The sequence below is a fragment of the Salmo trutta genome, chromosome 24 (assembly GCF_901001165.1).
Source record: "Salmo trutta chromosome 24, fSalTru1.1, whole genome shotgun sequence".
Lineage (NCBI taxonomy): Eukaryota > Metazoa > Chordata > Actinopteri > Salmoniformes > Salmonidae > Salmo > Salmo trutta.
The window spans coordinates 34,104,578-34,124,989 of record NC_042980.1 but is presented as its reverse complement, the minus strand read 5'-3'; the positions used below and the strand labels follow the sequence as shown (position 1 = coordinate 34,124,989).

The window sequence follows — 20,412 nt, the reverse complement described above, 5'->3', positions numbered from 1 at the left end:
CCGTAGTCTGGCTTTTTTATGGCGGTTTTGGAGCAGTGGCTTCTTCCTTGCTGAGTGGCCTTTCAGGTTATGTCGATATAGGACTCGTTTTACTGTGGATATAGATACTGTTGTTTCCTCCAGCATCTTCACAAGGTCCTTTGCTGTTGTTCTGGGATTGATTTGCACTTTTCGCACAAAGGTATGTTCATCTCTTGGAGACAGAACACGTCCCCTTCCTGAGCAGTATGACGGTTGTGTCGTCCCATGGTGTTTATACTTGCGTACTATTGTTTGTACAGATGAACTTTGTACCTTCAGGTGTTTGGAAATTGCTACCAAGGATGAACCAGACTTGTGGAGGTCTACAATTTGTTTTCTGAGGTCTTGGCTGATTTCTTTTGATTTTCCCATGATGTCAAGCAAAGAGGCACTGAGTTTGAAGGTAGGCCTTGAAATACATCCACAGGTACACCTCCAATTTACTCAAATGATGTCAATTAGCCTATCAGAAGCTTCTAAAGCCATGACATTTTCTGGAATTTTCCAGACTTAGTGTATGTAAACTTCTGACCCACTGGAATTGTGATACAGTGAGTTATAAGTGAAATAATCTTTCTTTAAACAATTGTTGGAAAAATTACTTGTGTCATGCACAAAGTAGATGTCCTAACCGACTTTCCAAAACTGCAGTTTGTTATTAAGAAATTTGTGGAGTGGTTGAAAAACTGTGTGTGTGGAGTGGTTGACTTCAACTGTGTGTGTGTGTGTGTGTATATATATCAAATCAAAGTTTATTTGTCACGTGCGCCGAATACAACAGGTGTAGACCTTACAGTGAAATGCTTACTTACAGGCTCTAACCAACAGTGCAATTTTTAAGTAAAAAAATAGGTATTAGGTAAACAAAAGATAAATAAAAAAAACAGTAAAATGACAGTGAATATAACAGTAGTGAGGCTATATACAGTTTGTACCTGTACAGAGTCAATGTGCAGGGGCACCGGTTAGTCAGGCTAATTGAGGTAATATGTACATGAATGTATAGTTAAAGTGACTATGCATAGATGATAAACGGAGAGTAGCAGCAGCGTAAAAGAGGTGTTGGTGGGGGGCGGGACACAATGCAAACAGTCTGGGTAGCCAATGCGCGGGGGCACCGGTTAATCGGGCTGATATATATATATATATATATACAGTAGTAGTAATGCTCTTTACACACAGTAGTAATGCTCTTTACACATTGTAATCTACATAATATCGTCACTAACTGTAGAAAGAAAATCAAATCGCACTTTTGCCTATAAAGTGAACTACTGTTTGCTAAGCCACATCGTGCACTATATCCAGAATATGAATATGTTAATGTGGATCCCAGGAGGAACTGTATGTTAATACCAGGTGTAATGCTAATGGGGTCAGAGAGACAGACAGTTGCGTGTCAGAGTTGGCATACTTTCTATGAATGCTGATGTTCGAGTCAGAATGTGCCCAAACCTGTTCTTATTACTAACCAGTATTGTGACTAGAGGAAGCTCAAATTGGACTCAGGCATTCACAGCCTCTGCTGTGTCTGCTTTCCTTTGAAGTGGATTCAATCCCAATGTCTTGTGCTTGAATCAAATTTGTGTCTATCTACAGTTGTATATCATTAGGCTGACTGGCCAACCCAAGCCACAGTTTACCAGCACTGGTAGTCATTGTTCAGTAGAGACTAGTCTCTGAGCTCTACAACTGACGAAGCTACATGGAGCCAGATCTTCAGCCTCATTGCTGCTGCTAATTTATAGCCGTCGCTAATAAAAGCTGCTAATAAGAATATCATAAGAGCTTTATGTTTTCTTTTCACCAAGCCCTGGGGGACCTTAATGAGCCCCTCCCATTTCAACAGGTGTAGCCCATCTGTTTGTTTATGTCTCTGTGGCTGTTATTATACAGGCAGCCAAATTCTGATATATTGCCCAATTATTTGCAAAAGATCTGATTGGTCAAAAGAACCATTATTACATTATAGATAGAATTCTGTAATTAGGGCACCAGCCTCCCTGTTACCGTTGACATTGGTGACCGGCTTGAGGGGCAGCTGTATGATATCTTATGTTTTCCAATCTGGAAAAGTGGTGTCCACTTGAAAGGAAATAATTGGCCAATCAGTGACCCCTTGTAACTGTCAGAGTATCAGGATAATGTGATGAAGGTTTCTCATGTAATCAAATAAGTAGTGTCAAGTTAAATATAATCAAGGTAGATGAACAGCCTGGTGAGGTTACACCATGGTCAACTTTAATTTAAGCGTGTTGTCCTGTTATTACTGGATGTTTCTATGGTTCTGTGTAGCCTAGTCCTTGACCTAGCTGTTAACGGGTGTTGGTATAAATCAGTGTTCCCTGTTGTTTTGCCTGTAGGTGAGGGTTAGTAGATGTATTTATTGTCTTTATCACATCACATGACTGTAGACGATCATCACCCTGTCTCTCTCTCATCACCCTGTCTCTCCCTATTACCCCACACCCCACAATTTTTTAAAACATTTTTCTCTATCTCCTTACACTACACCCTCTCAATTCTCTATACCGCATCTCTCTCCTCCCTCTCCCCTATCTCTTCCCTCTCTCACCCTCCTCACTCCCACCCCTTCCCATATCTTCCTCTCTTCTCCCCTCCCTCCCTCCCTCCCCTCATCCCCCTATCTCTGTTGTAGCTGGGTTTCAGCGCCACCTGTTGGACCCTCTGATGCGGTTCCACTACACCCTGAGGAACCTACAGCTGCAGGAGGTGGAGTATGTTCTCATGCAGGCCATCTCCCTCTTCTCTCCAGGTAACATTATGCCACACACACACACACTCCTTACCACGCTCTGACTTTGCTTCATTCTTTCTACTTTCAATACATTTAAAGGCCCAGTGCTGTCAAAACGTGATATTCCTGTGTTTTATATTTCCACACTATGAGATTGGAATAATATTGTGAAAATTATGATAATGCCCTTATAGTGTAAGAGCTGTTTGAAGACCACTTGAAATGTTCAGCTGGTTTTGGTGGGATGGAGTTTTGGCATGCCTGGTGACAATACCAGGCAATAAATTAGTTAATAGACCAATAAGAGTTCCAAACCTTTCTGCCAATAACAGCTAGTTTTCAGTTTTCCCCTCTCCGCTCAGACCACTCCCAAACAGTCCTAGCAAAAACATTGCTTGAGAAATGTCTCTTTACTAAGAAGCTATTTTTGTTTATTTTTGACCATTTATTTCAAAACATTTACAGTACGGTCCTTAATTGTTACCAATAAATTATTTGATATTGCGATAAAAACGGCTACATTAGACCTTTAAATACATCCAAACTTGTGAAGAAAGACTGTTGAAATTAGTGTTTAACTTCTCCTGGTTAGGGGGCAGTATTTTCACGGCCGGATGAAAAACGTACCCAAATTAAACGGCCTACTACTCGGGCCCAGGAACTAGAATATGCATATTATTAGTAAATTTGGATAGAAAACACTCTGAAGTTTTTAAAACGGTTTGAATGATGTCTGTGAGTATAACAGAACTCATATGGCAGGCAAAAACCTGAGAAAAATCAAACCAGGAAGTGGGAAATCTGGTGCTTGTAGTCTTTTCAAGTCATTGCCTATCCAACACACAGTGACTTAGGGTTCATTTTGCACATCCTAAGGCTTCCACTAGATGTCAACAGTCTTTAGAACCTAGTTTCAGGCTTTTGCAGTGAACAGAGAGCGAACAAGAAGGCCGGGAAGTTGGTGACTCAGGAAAGGACATGAGTTCATTGGCGCGCATTCACCTGAGAGGTAGCTGTGTTCCAAAACATTTTTCAAGACATTGGAATCGTCCGGTTGGAATATTATTGAAGTTTTATGTTAAAAAGGGCCTAAAGATTGATGCTATACAACGTTTGACATGTTTCAACGAACGTAAATAACATTTTTTAAACTTTTCGTCGTGAAATTTTGGCCGCGCTTCCTACATTTGGAGTAGCTTACTGAACGCGCGAACACCAAGGAGGTATTTGGACATAAATTATGGACTTTATTGAACAAAACAACATTTATTGTGGACCTGGGATTCCTGGAAGTGCCTTCTGATGAAGATCATCAAAGGTAAGTGAATATTTATAATGAGTTTAGATGACTCCAAAATGGCGGGTATCTGTATTGCCTAGTGTATGTTTCTGAGCTCCGTACTCCGTGCGAAGTGTGCTTTCCCCGTGAAGCTTTTTTGAAATCTGTCACAGCGGTTGCATAAAGGAGATGGTTATCTAAAATTCTTTGAATAACAGTTTAATATTTTATCAACGTTTATGATTAGTATTTTTGTAAATTGTTGTGCTGATTCACCGGCAGTATTGGAGGCAAAATATTTTCTGAACATCACGTGCCAATGTAAAAGGCTTTTTTTGGATATAAATATGAACTTTATCGAACAAAACATACATGTATTGTTTAACATTGAGTCCTAGGAGTGTCATCTGATGAAGATCGTCAAAGGTTAGTTCTTAATTTTAGCTGAATTTCTGGTATTTGTGACCGCTCTCCTGCTTGGAAAATGGCTGTGTGGTTTTTCTTGTGTTGTACCTGTCCTAACATAATCTAACTTTATGCTTTTGCCATAAAGCCTTTTTGAAATCGGACAATGTGGTTACATTAAGGAGAAGTGTACCTTTAAAATGGTGTAAAATAGTCGTATGTTTGAGAACTTTGAATTATGACATTTTGTTGTTTTGAATTTGGCGCTCTGATTTTTCACAGGCTGTTTAATAGTGTGTCCCAAGAGAGTTTAAATGACTTTGTGAGACAGTGGTAGTTGTCTCCCCAAATGCTTATGTGGTTGAAAATGTTGTGTCCTGATTGGCAGATCGTCCGGGTGTGATCAATCATGGTGTGATTGATAGTCTGCAGGAGAAGCTGGCTATCGCGCTGAAGGTCCACATCGACTCCAAGAGGGCCAAGCCTGAGAAACAGTGAGTCTGTCTAAATATTGGATTTCATTGAGACATGAGACGTGTCATAAGGCATGACGTTGGATAATGTGCCTAGGAATACTCTTGTCTTCATAGTGACCTCTTGGGCCCTATATCCCTGTCTTTCTTGTCCCCCTGTCCCTGTCCTCCCTGTCCCCCCAGCCTGCTGTACCCTAAGATTCTGGCGTGTCTGACGGAGATGAGGACTATGAATGAGGAGTATACCAAACAGGTTCTACAGATTCAGGACATCCAGCCAGGCAACTCATTTGACCCACTCATCCTGGAGGTGGTCAGCAAGGACCCCTGAGACAGACACACCCAGACAGGCAGCAGCAGGGATGCCTAAATCACTTTCCGTCAGGTTTCAACAAGGACATCTAGGGAGAATCTCAATTACATACTCCTTGTGTTCTCTCTCCTCGACTCCTTCTCAAAACCCATTGGATGAAAGAGCCAGAGGTCCCTCCCTTCTGACCTTCTCTTCCAATGGGTTTTGAGAAGGAGACGAGGAGAAAGGACGCAAGGAGTATGCAATTGAGAAAAGGATCTAAATCGCTTTCAGACAGCTTAATCCACCTTCCTCAGCCCGATATACAGAACGGATGCCTAAATAATTGTGATGCATCAACAAAGACATGTAAAACTGCCTATGGGGTGATTGAATAATTTTCCCTCTCAAGAATGTAGCTTTTATTTTATTCAAAATATATCAAAAGAGCTATACGTAGTTTTTTAATGTGTGCTTGCTTGTATGTTTTTTTCTTTCATCATTCAATTATGCATATTGCCAACGCAAAATGATTGTCAGAGACTCAGACAATTGTGTTTAAAGCACTAATGCAAAATCATCTTATACAGGACTGAACAAGGGGATGTCCCCTATGGTTCTACAGAGGTTTAAGGAGTGATTTTGTTTTCTGTGAAAAACACTCTTTGGCTGCTGTATTTCCTAAAAGATGGTCAAGTGCCTCCTTAAGTGTGAGACAAAATCAATCTAGTACATATTAATTTATCCTCATCGCAGAAATGTCACAGTTGAAAAGAACACAGTACAATCAGAGTCTAAATGTGATATACATCATCTTATATGTATTGTTAACGTTACAAATGATGCAGGTACCTGTATTCTGTGTTTTAGTGTATTTGTGTTCTTGCCTTGTGACGTGAATGTTGGGTTGTGTTTTTTTTCTAGACGTGTACAGACATGTGTTTGGCTGTGTGAGCGTTGGGTCATGGTTTTGTCGTTGGTGTTTTCTGCCTTAAATATTTATATTTCTGTGTGCTGTAACACTAGTAGACACGCAGGACCCTCCATGGCCAGAACCTTATCACCTTTGAACTTTGTTTTGACCTACTAGTCCTACCTCCCATGACCTCAGGTCTAAAATTCCTTAGGCTTTCCTCATTCTATTAGTGTACTGCCACACAAAGAGTTGGTGTCTGAAATGTATGGATTGAGACAATAGTTTTTCAATGGACGTCATCAGATTATGCAGCCTGGTCTCATAGACTAGATGTAACATATTAAACGCAAATACAGAACACTCAAATGAGTATGATAGGTTACTTTTGGTATGGTTAAATAAGACAGATGGATACTTAAGGCAAAATCAAAAGTAGGGTGATTGGTGTATATCTCAAAATTCTAGTAACCCAAAGGTTGCGAGTTCGGATCTCATCACGTACAATTTTAGCTAATTATCAACCTTTCAACTACTTGCTACTATGCAACTACTTAGCATGTTAGCTAACCCTTCCCCTATCCCTAGTCTTAACCCTTTAACCTAACTCCTAAACCTAACCTTAACCCTAACACCTAGCTCAGCTAATATTAGCCAGCTAGCTAACATTAGCCACCTACCTAGAATTCGTAACATATTGTACATCATGCAAATTCTTAGCACATTGTACGTTTTGCTAATTTGTAACATATCATACGAAATGGGTGATGGACAACCACAAATGAATACATATCATACGAAACATAACATATCATACTAAAGGGAGTATCTCAGATTTACGTACAGAATAATAGGAAATGCTTTGAGACCAGGTTAGATAATGGATGATAATCTGTAAAAAAAAAAAAAAGAAACACACAAGCTGTCTGCCTTGCATGTGTATGTAACTCATCCAGAAAACAGTTGATGAGTAGAACTTTTGACATACAAAAACGGACAATGGTGAATGCATTTGCATTTTCATGTCTCAACTGAAAATCTCACTTTTTAAAAGTTAATATTCTGTTAACTCATGCGTCATACCCAAATAATGTTGTTGACTCATCCTATACAAAGCATAAATTGGAGAAAAACACTTCAAACACCCCACCTCAAACTTGTATCTCAAACAGTGTTTACAAAATGTTTTCCTCATAGATGATGTCATCACAGGTGGTCCTATGTGTCTCAGTCAATAGAGTATGGCGTTTACAAGGGTTGTGGGTTAGATTCCCACTGGGGCCACCCATATGTAAAATGTATGTACGTATGACTGTAAGTCGCTTTGGATAAAAATGTCAGCTGAAATGTTATATTATCAGCAGTCTACTCACATGCATTTTTTGAATGACCGGTATACGCCCACTCCATTCCAACACAGAAAATATGCTTTTTAACATTAGTAATTACAATTTTTGTGAAAGAAAACTATTTCACTCATATTGTAATTAATTATAGGTCATATTTCATAGAAATCTGCAAACACTGGACAGTTATTTTAAGCTCTTTTGTTGGAAACAAGCTTTCAGGAAGCTGTTGTATGTTAAAATAAAAGTTATACATTTAAATTGTTATATTAGCCTGAAGTGCTCTCTTCAATTAAACCCTCAAATAAAGAGGAATCTAAGTTTGACTATAACAGAACCATGTAGAACAGGGCTGGGCAACATATGGCCCATGGGCCGGAGACCATTCAGTCTGTCCCACGGGAGGTTTGAGTCATTTGGAATATTAGTATTTTGGATTAAAAAAAACACTGCAGGCTACTCTTGAACACCTAAAACTACATAAAAAGGATGTTGAAATTATAATGGACCTATACGTTTTTAAATAACTGCCCTTTTCCTGGCCCGCAAATGGCTTTTGACGAACAAATCGATCCGAAAGCAATCCTCCTCTGAATTTTGATACCCCTTATTGCCCACCCCTGACGTAGAATGTGTGGCTGGATGAAATGGATGGGCTGTGGCCTCATGTGGCTAGTCATCTACTGTAGTGTGTTGTTAGTCATAGCCTGCTGTTCTACTGTACATACTTAGCTCTACGACAGATGTCACAACAGGGCAAGAACACACACACACAGACAGAGGTCAAGACTTGTTCATTTCCAGGCTATCCTACTCTTTATTTAATGCAAATGACAGTACCAGGAAACCAGGGAACTATTCCTCAGGGCACGCAGGGGGAAGTATTTACAGGGGCGAACATTTAGGATACCTTCACAAAAAAAAAAATTAAAAATGAAATAAAATGTCACAAACCGAGGCATTCAAGTAGTAGTGGTATTGTTATACAGTTAGTTTTCCGTCGTCTTTTCTTATTTTTTCTTTAAACTCAGTTAGCATATTCTTCTGCCACGAGGGTGACGATGCCACAGTCGGTATATTATAGTCCACTATCCTTGCTTGTCTTTTTGTTTTGGTAACTGAAACGGTTGTGGTGTGGATTGACATGGTTCACTCTGGTTGAACTGGAGTCAGGGGAGAGAGGTGAAGTGGTCACACTGGTGGGATAGATAGCAACACGTTGATGAACACAAATATTACAGCAAACAGGACGGGGTGGCACAGGAGGGGCACATGATAAACCCCTCAGAACACAGAGGGATGGAGGGTGGAAAAGAGAAGGGGTGTGTAGACAATGAGATACAAGGTACTGCATTACCTCTGAGGATGGCTTGTCACAACATCAATATCATCAATTGGCGTAATGGCTTTGATACCAGAAGCATCATTTTGACTGAATACATAATGTACTCTAATGTATGTCTATGCTATGTTGACTCTGTTGTCTGTTGTGTGTGTGGAAGATATTTCTGCACCCTAGTGAAACCATAACAACCATTCAAGCACAGACTTTTCTTCAAATCGGGACAACAATCTTGAACTATATATAGATAATGTTTAAAAAACAGATTTGTAACAAAAAGCTTTAAACATGGGGGAAAGGAGGTTGAAGATGACTTGTACATACAGAGAAAGAGAGAAATTCTAACGTTAAACTAACATTGGCACAACTCTTGACTGAAACTGAGATCTGAGAGGGGGGGGCAGAAAGTCATTCAACAGCACCAAAGGAGGATGTAAGGTTATGTGATGGGAGGGGTGGGGTGGGAGATAAGGGGGGCAAGGCGAAGGTGTATGAAAGAAAAGGCACTCCAAACTATAGATACACTATACATGACTAGGTGTTGTTCCAATAATAAAGCTGTCATCTACTGTAATGTACAGGTAAAGATTGAACTACATGGCTGGATAAAGCATTATCATCATCATCTACAATATCCAACAAACAAGTCTGTTTTTTTCTTCTTTTCTTTTCTCCCCCCATATCTTTGTTTTTGCTCATAAACAGTACATGGCTCTACATATATACTGTACATACCATGATCACAACATAAAAACAGAAGAAACTAACAAACATAAAAAACTCAAATATGAGTCAGGATTTGGTGAGGAGCATATGAACTGTATACATATACACAGTGTAGTTGTGTTGTCCTATTGAACCTGTGTGAATATGTCTGGGTAAGTAAGATGCTCTGCTCTGAGAGACTGTACCAGAGAGGTGCTTGTGTGGTTCAGGTGGAAAGAGATAGAGGAAAGAACAGAATGCTAGACTAATGTTCAATTAACGTTGGACCAACATTTGATGAACATTGTACTAACACTGAGTCAGTGGTCACAATCGGAGAGCCAGGAGGGACAGAGGACTCCTCGCAATCTAGCCAGAAACAACAAAGACCTCTCTCCATGGCTGAATTCCAAATCAAATGCTAAGGGGGTAGAAGCTAGGGGCTGGTTTGGAAGAAAAAGTCTTCATCTGAAGAGACAGAAAGGTGTGGGGGAGACATCCCCTCCAAACTGACTGCATTACAACACAGTCATCTGATATAGATAAATACAAATAGTTAAGGAACAGAGAGTTTTTCTAGTCCTGTCTACAGCATTAACATACCAATAATTACATAAAGGAAAACAGGGAAGTGACTGCTGAAAAGAAGGCTTTTCTAACCAAAGAAATCACACCACCTTGCCTCTTCACGTCTTTAGGCAGTAGCAAATATTGCCCCTGCTCTGTGAGCCAACAACTAACCGTTATGGATTCTGAACCATTGAAGTTAAATATACATATATCTATATATATATTTGTACATAATGCAAAGTAATATATAAACTGTGTATGTATGTATACACTGAGTGTACAAAACATTAGGAACACCAGCTCTTTCCATGACAGACTGTCCAGATGAATCTAGGTGAAAGCTATCCCTTATTGATGTCACTTGTTAAATCTACTTCTCAGCATAGAGATAAAGGTGAGGAGACAGGTTAAAGAAAGATGTTTAAGCCTTGAGACAGTAGAGACATGGATTGTGTACAGTATGTGTGACATTCAGATGTAATGGGAAAGACAAAATATTTGAGTGCCTTTGAATGGGGTATGGTAGTAAGTGCCAGGCGCACCGGAGTGTCTCAAGAACTACAACGCTGCTGGGTTTTTCACATGCAACAGTTTCCCGTGTGTATCATTTATGGTCTACCACCCAAAGGACATCCAGCCAACTTGACACAACTGTGGGAAGCATTGGAGTCATCATGGGCCAGCATCCCTGTAGAACGGGGTGTTCCTAATGTTTTGTGCATTCAGTGTAAACGTAATACAAGCACACAGAAACATAGACATCTGACATGTCAATCTAAATGATCCCACCCCATCCTAAGCCAAGGGAATATAAAATAAAAACAGAATAAAACTGTTCGCTAACCGTTTAAAAACAACCCCGAGCAAACCTCTGACAACATCCAAAACCTCCCTTCTGATTGGACTGTCCACATATATCAGGACCTTCATGCATCGGCGTGTGTTGGTAAGAATGTATGTGTGTGTATGTATGTGTGCCTCATGCCTAATTAGCAGAAGTGTGGACGTCAATGCAGGGGTGAAAGGTCACTCTGGGTGCTCCTAACTATACTCAGGCCATGCACTACAGGAGGAGGAGCCTTGGTGGCCATCCCAACCAGGGGGTGTCAGAGGGGAAGTGATAAGGATATGAAGTTGGGGGGGGCTTCATTGTGGACAAGGAAGAGGAGGAGGGTGAGGGGACAGATAATTACTTTGATACATAGATTGTCCTCTTGGAAACATTAGCAGGCTAGTATTGTGTATATATGGTACGTTTATATATGAATACTCTTATATTTCATCAGCCTCCCCTGCCCCCACCACTCCCTCCCTCTAACAGACCATAAAGATGTCCTCAGTGGAGTAGGTTGCAGAAATCAAACACTTAGATGGGTGACGTGGAGGGCACAGTTAGTTGCGTTGTTGTTGTCATCTGTTTTAAACCCTGCCATGTCATCATTCTTACAGCTGGCACCCAGGTGCACCCCTGATTGGGGCGATGTGGGGGGGGTCAGAGAGGGAGGGTTCAGGAGGTGGAGTTGGAGGCAGAGGCTGAGGCGGTAGTGGTGCTGGGGCCGCGATCTGTGCTGTTACCATCTAGAAAGGAGGACAGGAGAGTAGGGAGAGGAAAATTATTCACTCATTTACACAATGAGTAAACAGGTGTTTTTTATAAGACATTTTCCTGGGAGAGAGCGAGACAGAGAGAGAAAAGAGAAAGAGAGAACATAGACAGAGAGTTGGAGAGGGATGGAGAGGTGTGGGTCAACCTGTGGTGACGTTGGCGTTGGTTGGGGTGGAGGTGGCGACCTGAGAGCGGGCGTGGGCGGGGATTAGGATGTTGGCCAGCGAGGGATTACTGGACAGCTCTGTGAGAGAGACACGGTACACCAGATTACAGCAGATCACATCCACCACAGATAAACACATCAAAACACACCTCGCACATAGGTCACACACAAACACACACGCACACAGATTACAGCAGGTAGCATTAGTACAGAGACTGACAGAGAGAGACCACATCATTATACATGTAAGAGAAGAAACTCTCCATACCGCAGATAAAACAGACAGACAGACAGGCAGACAGTGTATTGAGAAGGTGTTGTACCCTGGGTGGTGAAGTTGAAGAGAGAGGGTTTTTCTCGCCCGTTGGGCAGCTTGACATTGGGGTCCCTCAGCTCGTCGAAGAAGCAGTGTGCACACGCCTCCAGGGGGGTGAGGCGCGAGGTGGGCGTGTACTCCAGCAGCCGAGAGCACAGGGCAATGGCCTCCGGGGGCGTGCGCGGCCTGAACACCTAGCAACCAATCCAACGCAATGACGAGTCAGGGAGCCAATCACAAAGGTGAGACTAGAATCAGTAAACCAATCAATTTCAAACTAGTATCATGAACACAATGATGTATGCGGTCATGATAGCAGGTTTGAGAGAGGAGGATTTCAGTTTCTGCTTATAGATATGAAATGGAGAGAGAATGTAATTATTATTAACTACTGAATGTTACAGATATTACCTAACTAACCTGACAAGGGTCGGCACAAAGGTGAAAAATACACGACCGTTCAAAAGTTTGGGGTCACTTAGAAATGTCCTTGTTTTTGAAAGAAAAGCTATTTTTTTGTCCATTAAAATAACATAACATTGATCAGAAATACAGTGTAGACATTGTTAATGTTGTAAATGATTGTAGCTGGAAACAGCAGGTTGTTTATGGAATATCTACATAGGCGTAGAGGCCCATTATCAGCAACCATCACTCCTGTGTTCCAATGGCACATTGTGTTAGCTAATCCAAGTTTATCATTTTAAAAGGCTAATTGATCATTAGAAAACCCTTTTGCAATTATGTTAGCGCAGATGAAAACTGTTGTGCTGATTAAAGAAGCAATACAACTGGACTTCTTTAGACTAGTTGAGTATCTGGGCATCAGCATTTGTGGGTTCGATTACAGGCTCAAAATGGCCAGAAACAAAGACCTTTCTTCTGAAACTCATCAGTCTATTCGTGTTCTGAGAAATTAAGGCTATTCCATGCGAGAAATTGCCAAGAAACTGAAGATCTCATACAACGCTGTGTACTACTCCCTTCACAGAACAGCGCAAACTGGCTCTAACCAGAATAGAAAGAGGAGTGGGAGGCCACGGTGCACAACTGAGCAAGAGGACAAGTACATTAGAGTCTCTAGTTTGAGAAACAGACGGCTCACAAGTCCTCAACTGGCAGCTTCATTAAATCGTACCTGCAAAACACGAGTCTGAACATCAACAGTGAAGAGGCGACTCCGGGATGCTGACCTTCTAGGCAGAGTTCCTCTGTCCAGTGTCTGTGTTCTTTTGCCCATCTTAATCTTTTATTTTTATTGGCCAGTCTGAGATATAGTTTTTCTTTGCAACTCTGCCTAGAAGGCCAGCATCCCAGAGTCGCCTCTTCACTGTTGACGTTGAGACTGGTGTTTTGCGGGTACTATTTAATGAAGCTGCCAACTACTTTTTTTCTTTCAAAAACAAAGACATTTCTAAGTGACTCCAAACTTTTGAACGGTAGTGTACAGTCATGGCCAAAAGTTTTAAGAATGACACAAATATTAATTTCCACAAAGTTTGCTGCTTCAGTGTCTTTAGATATTTTTGTCAGATGTTACTATGGAATACTGAAGTATAATTACAAGCATTTCATAAGTGTCAAAGGCTTTTATTCACAATTACATGAAGCTGATGCAAAGAGTCAATATTTGCAGTGTTGACCCTTCTTTTTCAAGACCTCTGCAATCCGCCCTGGCATGCTGTCAATTAACTTCTGGGCCACATCCTGACTGATGGCAGCCCATTCTTGCATAATCAATGCTTAGAGTTTGTCAGAATTTTGGGGGTTTTGTTTGTCCACCTGCCTCTTGAGGATTGACCACAAGTTCTCAATGGGATTAAGGTCTGGGGAGTTTCCTGGCCATGGACACAAAATATCGATGTTTTGTTCCCCGGGCCACTTAGTTATCACTTTTGCTTCATGGCAAGGTGCTCCATCATGCTGGAAAACGCATTGTTCTTCACCAAACTGTTCATGGATAGTTGGGAGAAGTTGCTCTCGGAGGATGTGTTGGTACCATTCTTTATTCATGGCTGTGTTCTTAGGCAAAATTGTGAGTGAGCCCACTCCCTTGGCTGAGAAGCAACCCCACACATGAATGGTCTCAGGATGCTTTACTGTTGGCATGACACAGGACTGATGGTAGCGCTCACCTTGTCTTCTCCGGACAAGCTTTTTTCCAGATGCCCCAAACAATCGGAAAGGGGATTCATCAGAGAAAATGACTTTACCCCAGTCCTCAGCAGTCCAATCCCTGTACCTTTTGCAGAATATCAGTCTGTCCCTGATGTTTTTCCTGGAGAGAAGTGGCTTCTTTGCTGCCCTTCTTGACACCAGACCATCCTCCAAAAGTATTCGCCTCACTGTGCGTGCAGATGCACTCACACCTGCTTGCTGCCATTCCTGAGTAAGCTCTGTACTGGTGGTGCCCCGATCCCGCAGCTGAATCAACTTTAGGAGACGGTCCTGGCGCTTGCTGGACTTTCTTGAGCGCCCTTAAGCCTTCTTCACAACAATTGAACCGCTCTCCTTGAAGTTCTTGATGATCCGATAAATGGTTGATTTAGGTGCAATCTTATTGGCAGCAATATCCTTGCCTGTGAAGCCCTTTTTGTGCAAAGCAATGATGACGACACGTTTCCTTGCAGGCATGGTTGACAGAGGAAGAACAATGATTCCAAGCACCACCCTCCTTTTGAAGCTTCCAGTCAGTTATTCGAACTCAATCAGCATGACAGAGTGATCTCCAGCCTTGTCCTCGTCAACACTCACACCTGTGTTAATGAGATAATCACTGACATGTCAGCTGGTCCTTTTGTGGCAGTTCATTTGCATGGCAAAGAGGGACTTTGCAATTAATTGCAATTCATCTAATCACTCTTCATAACATTCTGGAGTATATGCAAATTGCCACCATACAAACTGAGGCAGCAGACTTTGTGAAAATGTATATTTGTGTCATTCTCAAAACTTTTGGCCACGACTGTATATTATACACTTTGTGCGTCTGTTAAAACCACGAGGAGGGCTCATTGTCCATAGATTGTCCTCTATATTTGTCCAGTTCAAGTGTAAAGAGCGCCCTACAAGAGCAGGGTAGGAGACTCTAGTCCAGTAATCGGCAACTCCAGTCCTCGGGGCTGGAGTGTTGTCACATTTTTCCCCATCCCTAGCAAACACAGCTGATTGAACTATTTGCATTTTAAACTGAAGATCAGGATTAGTTGATTATTGGGAGTCAGGTGTGTTAGCTGGGGCTCGGGAAAAAGTATGACAATAATCAGAACCCGAGGACTGGAGTTGTCCATCCCTGATCTAGACAGGCAGCACAGAGACTGGGTGGCTAGATGATGCAGTACTAGAGAACAAGCACAAGGTGGAGTCTAGGGAGATGACACGAGGACCTGCTCTACAACACTGCTCATTTGCCATTTGACTTGGGCCCTGTTCAAATACTGTGACAATGTCCTCTTTGCTAACTCTGTTTCTTGAGGTTATCCCCGACCTGACCTGAGGACTTCGTCATGTTTGTAAGCAATATGGTAGAAACCCCAGCTAGCCTACCAGTAAGCTAGTGGGGCTAGATGCAACTGTTACCATATAGCTTACACCTATCCAATCCTTACAAATCTAGGTGGGGCTCATCATGAAATGTCTAGGTGAAGGGGTTTATTTTGGATATTAGGGGATACAGATATATTGGACGGCAGAGATGAATGCCTGGCAGGCTGGCGAGGCGAGCACAGAGAGATGATGCTAGGGGAGGGGGTGGATTGTAGAGTAGTAAAAGAGTTCCTGTACCTGTTGACTCACCTTAGTCCATGGGTGTGCCTTAATCTGGGGGAATTTGAACTCAGTGTAGTTGGGGTTCATCTCTCGGATCTGCTCCCGTGTAGGGGTCCCCAGAACCTACAGCACAGAGACAGGAGAGGAGAAGAGAGGGGAAGGAAGAGATGGAGAGAGAGAGGGGAGGGAGAGATGGAGAAAGAGAGGGGGAAGAGTGGGGAGGTAGGGAGAGAGGGGGGGAGATGGACAGAGAGAAGAGGGGAGGGAGAGGGGGAGGGAGGGAGAGACGGAGAGAGAGGGGGAAGAGAGGAGAGTGCATGAGCAGTGAGGAGAGGGACAATTGAGAGCGAGAGAGAGAGAGCGAGAGCGAGCGAGAGAGAGAGAGAGAGAGAGACAGGTGAGTGTGTGCCAACTTTCATTCAATGAAATAGAGAGAATTGGTTGACAGACATCCTAACTGACAGGCTAGTATCAGTACCTTGATGATCTCCACCAGCTGATCAACTCCACTGTCGCCAGGGAAGATTGGTTGCCCTAGCAACAGCTCTGCTAGCACACATCCAGCTGACCACACATCTGTAGAGGGGGCGGAGCATAAACAGGAAGATGTTGTGATTAGCATACCTGCTCTAGAGGTGTAGTTTGACTTTACACAGGGTTAGCATTTAGCCTATATATGCTAGGGTGTATATGAATTTCAATGGGGTTTAGCTGTAAGCGGTTAGCTGTTAGCTCACCTATGCTGGAGGTGTAGTCGGTGGCACCAAAGATGAGCTCGGGGGCTCTGTAGTAGCGAGAGCAGATATAGGACACGTTTGGCTCTCCACGTACCAGCTGCTTAGCACTGGAGACACAACATCACCACCACACACTGTCAGTCACATATACTCCTCATCAATCATCATCATCAATATCATAGTCATCTTCATTATCATTAACATCACTGCCATAATCATCATCATCATCATCCTCATCCTAATCCTAGCCAATCAAAGCTAATGACAACTGCAAATTCTTTCACATAGTTCAAACTGACCTGCCGAAGTCACAGAGTTTGAGCACAGCCGTCTCGGGGTCCAGCAGCAGGTTCTGAGGCTTGATGTCCCGATGGCAGATCCCAAACGAGTGGATGTAGGCCAGACTCCTGAACAACTGGTACATATATAACTACAACACACACACACACACACACACACATTAGAAATGGAAAGCAGAGGATACACATGATGGCAACATAGTGTGCACACACACAGGCACTCACACACACACACCTTGACATAGACTATGGGCAGAGTCTGTTTGGCTCGGCTGTAGTGTCTGGCAACTCTGTAGACTGTCTCAGGAACATAGTCCAGAACCAGGTTTAGATACACCTCATCCTTCTGTTACAGAGAGAGAGAGAGAGAGAGAGACAGAGAGACAGAGAGAGAGAGAGAGAGAGAGAGAGAGAGCGAGACAGAGAGAGAGAGAGAGTTACATTGAGAAGTCATGCAGAAGAACAGCTCCTGACTTGTTATAACTTTTTGGTTGTTAAGAGCGAGATTGACACGACTAAATTAGCAAAAATGTATAGGTAATCTAATTGTACAACTGAAGATCAACACAGGAGGAAAAGATTGACAGAGAGTGAGTAAAAAGACCAATATTCATCGTGGTAGCTAGCCAAATTCAAATCTGTCAGCTAGCTTACCGTCTAGCTCTAACCGTTTACTGGTGGTAACCATAGCAACATGGCTACTGAGGCAGCGCTAGCAGCGACAGCAACGGCAGAGACTGAGAGACTTTCTCCGTTGTTTTTTCAATACCCAGCAGAAATCAAATCAGAGAAGGAAAGAATCAACTTTAAACACAGAATTCTGAGGGAGAACCCAGAAACTTTGTTTGCCGACTGCTCACAAAACGGGACTGTTACAAACCTATTATTTTACACAGACCACACTACTGCCTGGCATACAGCCGTAACTAGCCATTTCAGCTATACCACGAAGAAAGGCATCTGCAAGGGAAGACAAATCCACATTTTTGAGGACAGCGATAAGGACCAGGAAAACAGGTTTCTGACGGTAAACATGTATCAGAACGGCACTACCATGGTCCAGGGCAGTGAGGCTGCACTCAGCTCTGTTGTGCAGGACTTCCCCACCCTAATGAAGATAGCAGAAAGTAAAAAAGACAAGGACAGCACCCCGACCTCTCCCCTCACCTCAGGCACCCCAACAACAGGACTATCCTCCCCCCTGCCTGCCTACAACCACCAGAGCCAAGACCACACTACCATCAGCCTGCTGAGAGACAGGCTAGCTGTGTTAGAGGTATGGGTTACTGAGCTGAAGGAGCAGCCCCCCAGCTACACACCACCTCCAGCCCAGACACAGAGCTTCTACAGGACCAGATCAACCAGTGCAGGACCCAGCTGAAGAACTCTGTCCAGGAGCTGAGAGAGAGCCTTACCACAGCGCTTGAGGAGGTAAAGGCCACCATGAGGAGAGAGCTAGTGCAGGTAAAGGAGGAGATGGCAAAGGAGTTGTCTGTCATCAAGAGGGTGCTACAGCACAGAGAACAGACTGTAGAGACTCCCAGAGAGAAGCTGCAGCCCCTCACCACCCCTAACAACCCCACTGACCCACCTTTACCCACAATCCCCCCCCATACCGACAACACTTTACCCACACCCCCAGTCAACAAAGAGGCCCACATAGAGACACCTACTACAGAGAGAAGCTCTCTGGCCCCCCCTGACACACCCCCACACACCCCTCCATGTACACAGGCCCTGTTTACTCCAGCCCCAGACCGAAAACGCACTAATCTGGTAAAACCCACTGAGGTGGCCATCCTCATTGACTCAAATGGGAAATTCATTCAAGAAGATAAACTCTTGCCCCAACACAAGGTGTGCAAAATATGGTGCCCAAAAACACAAGATGCACTCCACATCCTGTCCCAGCCTGACTTTGGCACACCAGGCCACATTATTATTCACACCGGCACCAACAACCTGCGAGAGGAGCAGGAGAGAGTAGGGAGCCTGGTCAACAGAGTAGCAGAGAGGGCCTCTGAGTGGTTCCCCAACTCCCACATCACCATCTCCACTCTGCTGCCCCGCAAAGACTTTCATCCCCGTACCATCCAGAAAGTCAACGCTGACATCACCAGAGGGTGTGGCCTACTCCCGAACATACACATTGCTCACCACCCAACAATCACCCCAGAGCATCTACACGACCACTCCCACCTGAGGAAGCAGGCAGTAGGGATGTTTGCCAAGTCCCTAAAGGACGTAGCACTTGGTAGACAAACACCTCATGCTGTACTGGACAGAGGAGCACCCAGAGACCCCTACCAGACCACTGCACCACCAAGGAGCCCCAGGCCCCTTCAACGCCACACCAGACCCAGTGCACCCCACAGGCCCCACCCACCCCCAGAGCATCACCACTTCCATCGGCTTAGCCAGACCAGACCGGGCCCAGCCTATTATCCCGCACCAGACCACCACCCCTACCAGACCAGAGAGGAAGTCCCACGGCCCAGACCTGGCCCCCCTCCACCTCACAGGGCCCAACAGCAGGACCAGCGCAGCTACGCGGAGGTCGTCAGAGGACAGGAGAACCCTGTAGGATTAAGTGAGATTAAACAGCTCCTCCAATACATCTGCACTAAACTGCACTAAACACACACGGACGCATACACACACACCACACACACACACACACACACCTATTGTACTAGAATTTACTTGTTCAATGAATAGGAATATTTAACAGAATAACAGAATAAATGTTAGCTGATATCCTGTTTATCTCACTCTTAACAACTTATTAGTTAATCGTTACTGCTATTCTTTCTTTTTGCAACATGAAATCACTATCAGTTAGCATGTGGAACATTCAGGGTCTAAACTCATCAACCTTTGGTCTGAAGAGTTTAGCACTGGAGTTCAACAAAAATGTGAAAGATGTTGACGTCATCATTCTGCAGGAGACATGGTGTAAGGCTGACGTTGTCACTCACTGTCCCACAGGCTACAGAGAGGTCATTGTGCCATCACAGAAACACAGCTCTGTCAATAGAGGCAGAGACTCTGGAGGATTGATCATTTGGTACAAATCCGAACTACAAAATCTAATTGATTCCCTCAAAATTGGCAAATACCACATTTGGTTAAAACTAAAAAAAGAACTTGTACTGACAGAAAAAGATGTGTTCCTTTGCGCAATATATATCCCCCCATCAGAATCCCCATATTACTCAGAGGAGATCTTCCCCACCCTCGAGGAAGAGACGTGCCATTTCCAGGCCCAGGGAAATGTGCTCATCTGTGGGGACACAAATGCGCGCACAGGAACACTACCTGATCTAACGAGCACACGAGGGGACAGCTTTATTACAGGCCATACTGTTTCTAACTATCTTAATCTCCCCCATAGAAACAACAGTGACAGCACCGTC

The 20,412-nt window shown here is 43.4% G+C and overlaps 2 protein-coding genes across 3 annotated transcripts in view; one reads left to right on the top strand and one right to left on the bottom strand.

Moving 5' to 3' along the window:
- Positions 1–9,456, top strand: part of nr1i2 (nuclear receptor subfamily 1, group I, member 2) — a 34,473-nt gene extending 25,017 nt beyond the window's left edge. Inside the window, exons 7-9 of the mRNA XM_029711921.1 lie at positions 2,681–2,797; positions 4,852–4,957; positions 5,120–9,456. Coding sequence (XP_029567781.1) covers positions 2,681–2,797; positions 4,852–4,957; positions 5,120–5,267 — 371 coding nt within the window. The 3' untranslated portion in view covers positions 5,268–9,456. The remainder of the gene's footprint in view (positions 1–2,680; positions 2,798–4,851; positions 4,958–5,119) is intronic.
- Positions 9,457–10,751: 1,295 nt separating this feature from the next.
- Positions 10,752–20,412, bottom strand: part of LOC115161154 (glycogen synthase kinase-3 beta) — a 54,121-nt gene continuing 44,460 nt past the window's right edge. The window contains exons 4-11 of one of the 2 annotated variants that reach the window (XM_029711922.1): positions 17,232–17,342; positions 16,997–17,127; positions 16,698–16,804; positions 16,439–16,536; positions 15,976–16,083; positions 12,200–12,386; positions 11,856–11,954; positions 10,752–11,682 (exon numbers count right to left, since the gene is read on the bottom strand). In XM_029711922.1, the coding sequence (XP_029567782.1) occupies positions 11,612–11,682; positions 11,856–11,954; positions 12,200–12,386; positions 15,976–16,083; positions 16,439–16,536; positions 16,698–16,804; positions 16,997–17,127; positions 17,232–17,342 (912 nt within the window). In that variant the 3' untranslated portion in view covers positions 10,752–11,611. The remainder of the gene's footprint in view (positions 11,683–11,855; positions 11,955–12,199; positions 12,387–15,975; positions 16,084–16,438; positions 16,537–16,697; positions 16,805–16,996; positions 17,128–17,231; positions 17,343–20,412) is intronic. The other variant, XM_029711923.1, reaches the window with a different exon arrangement.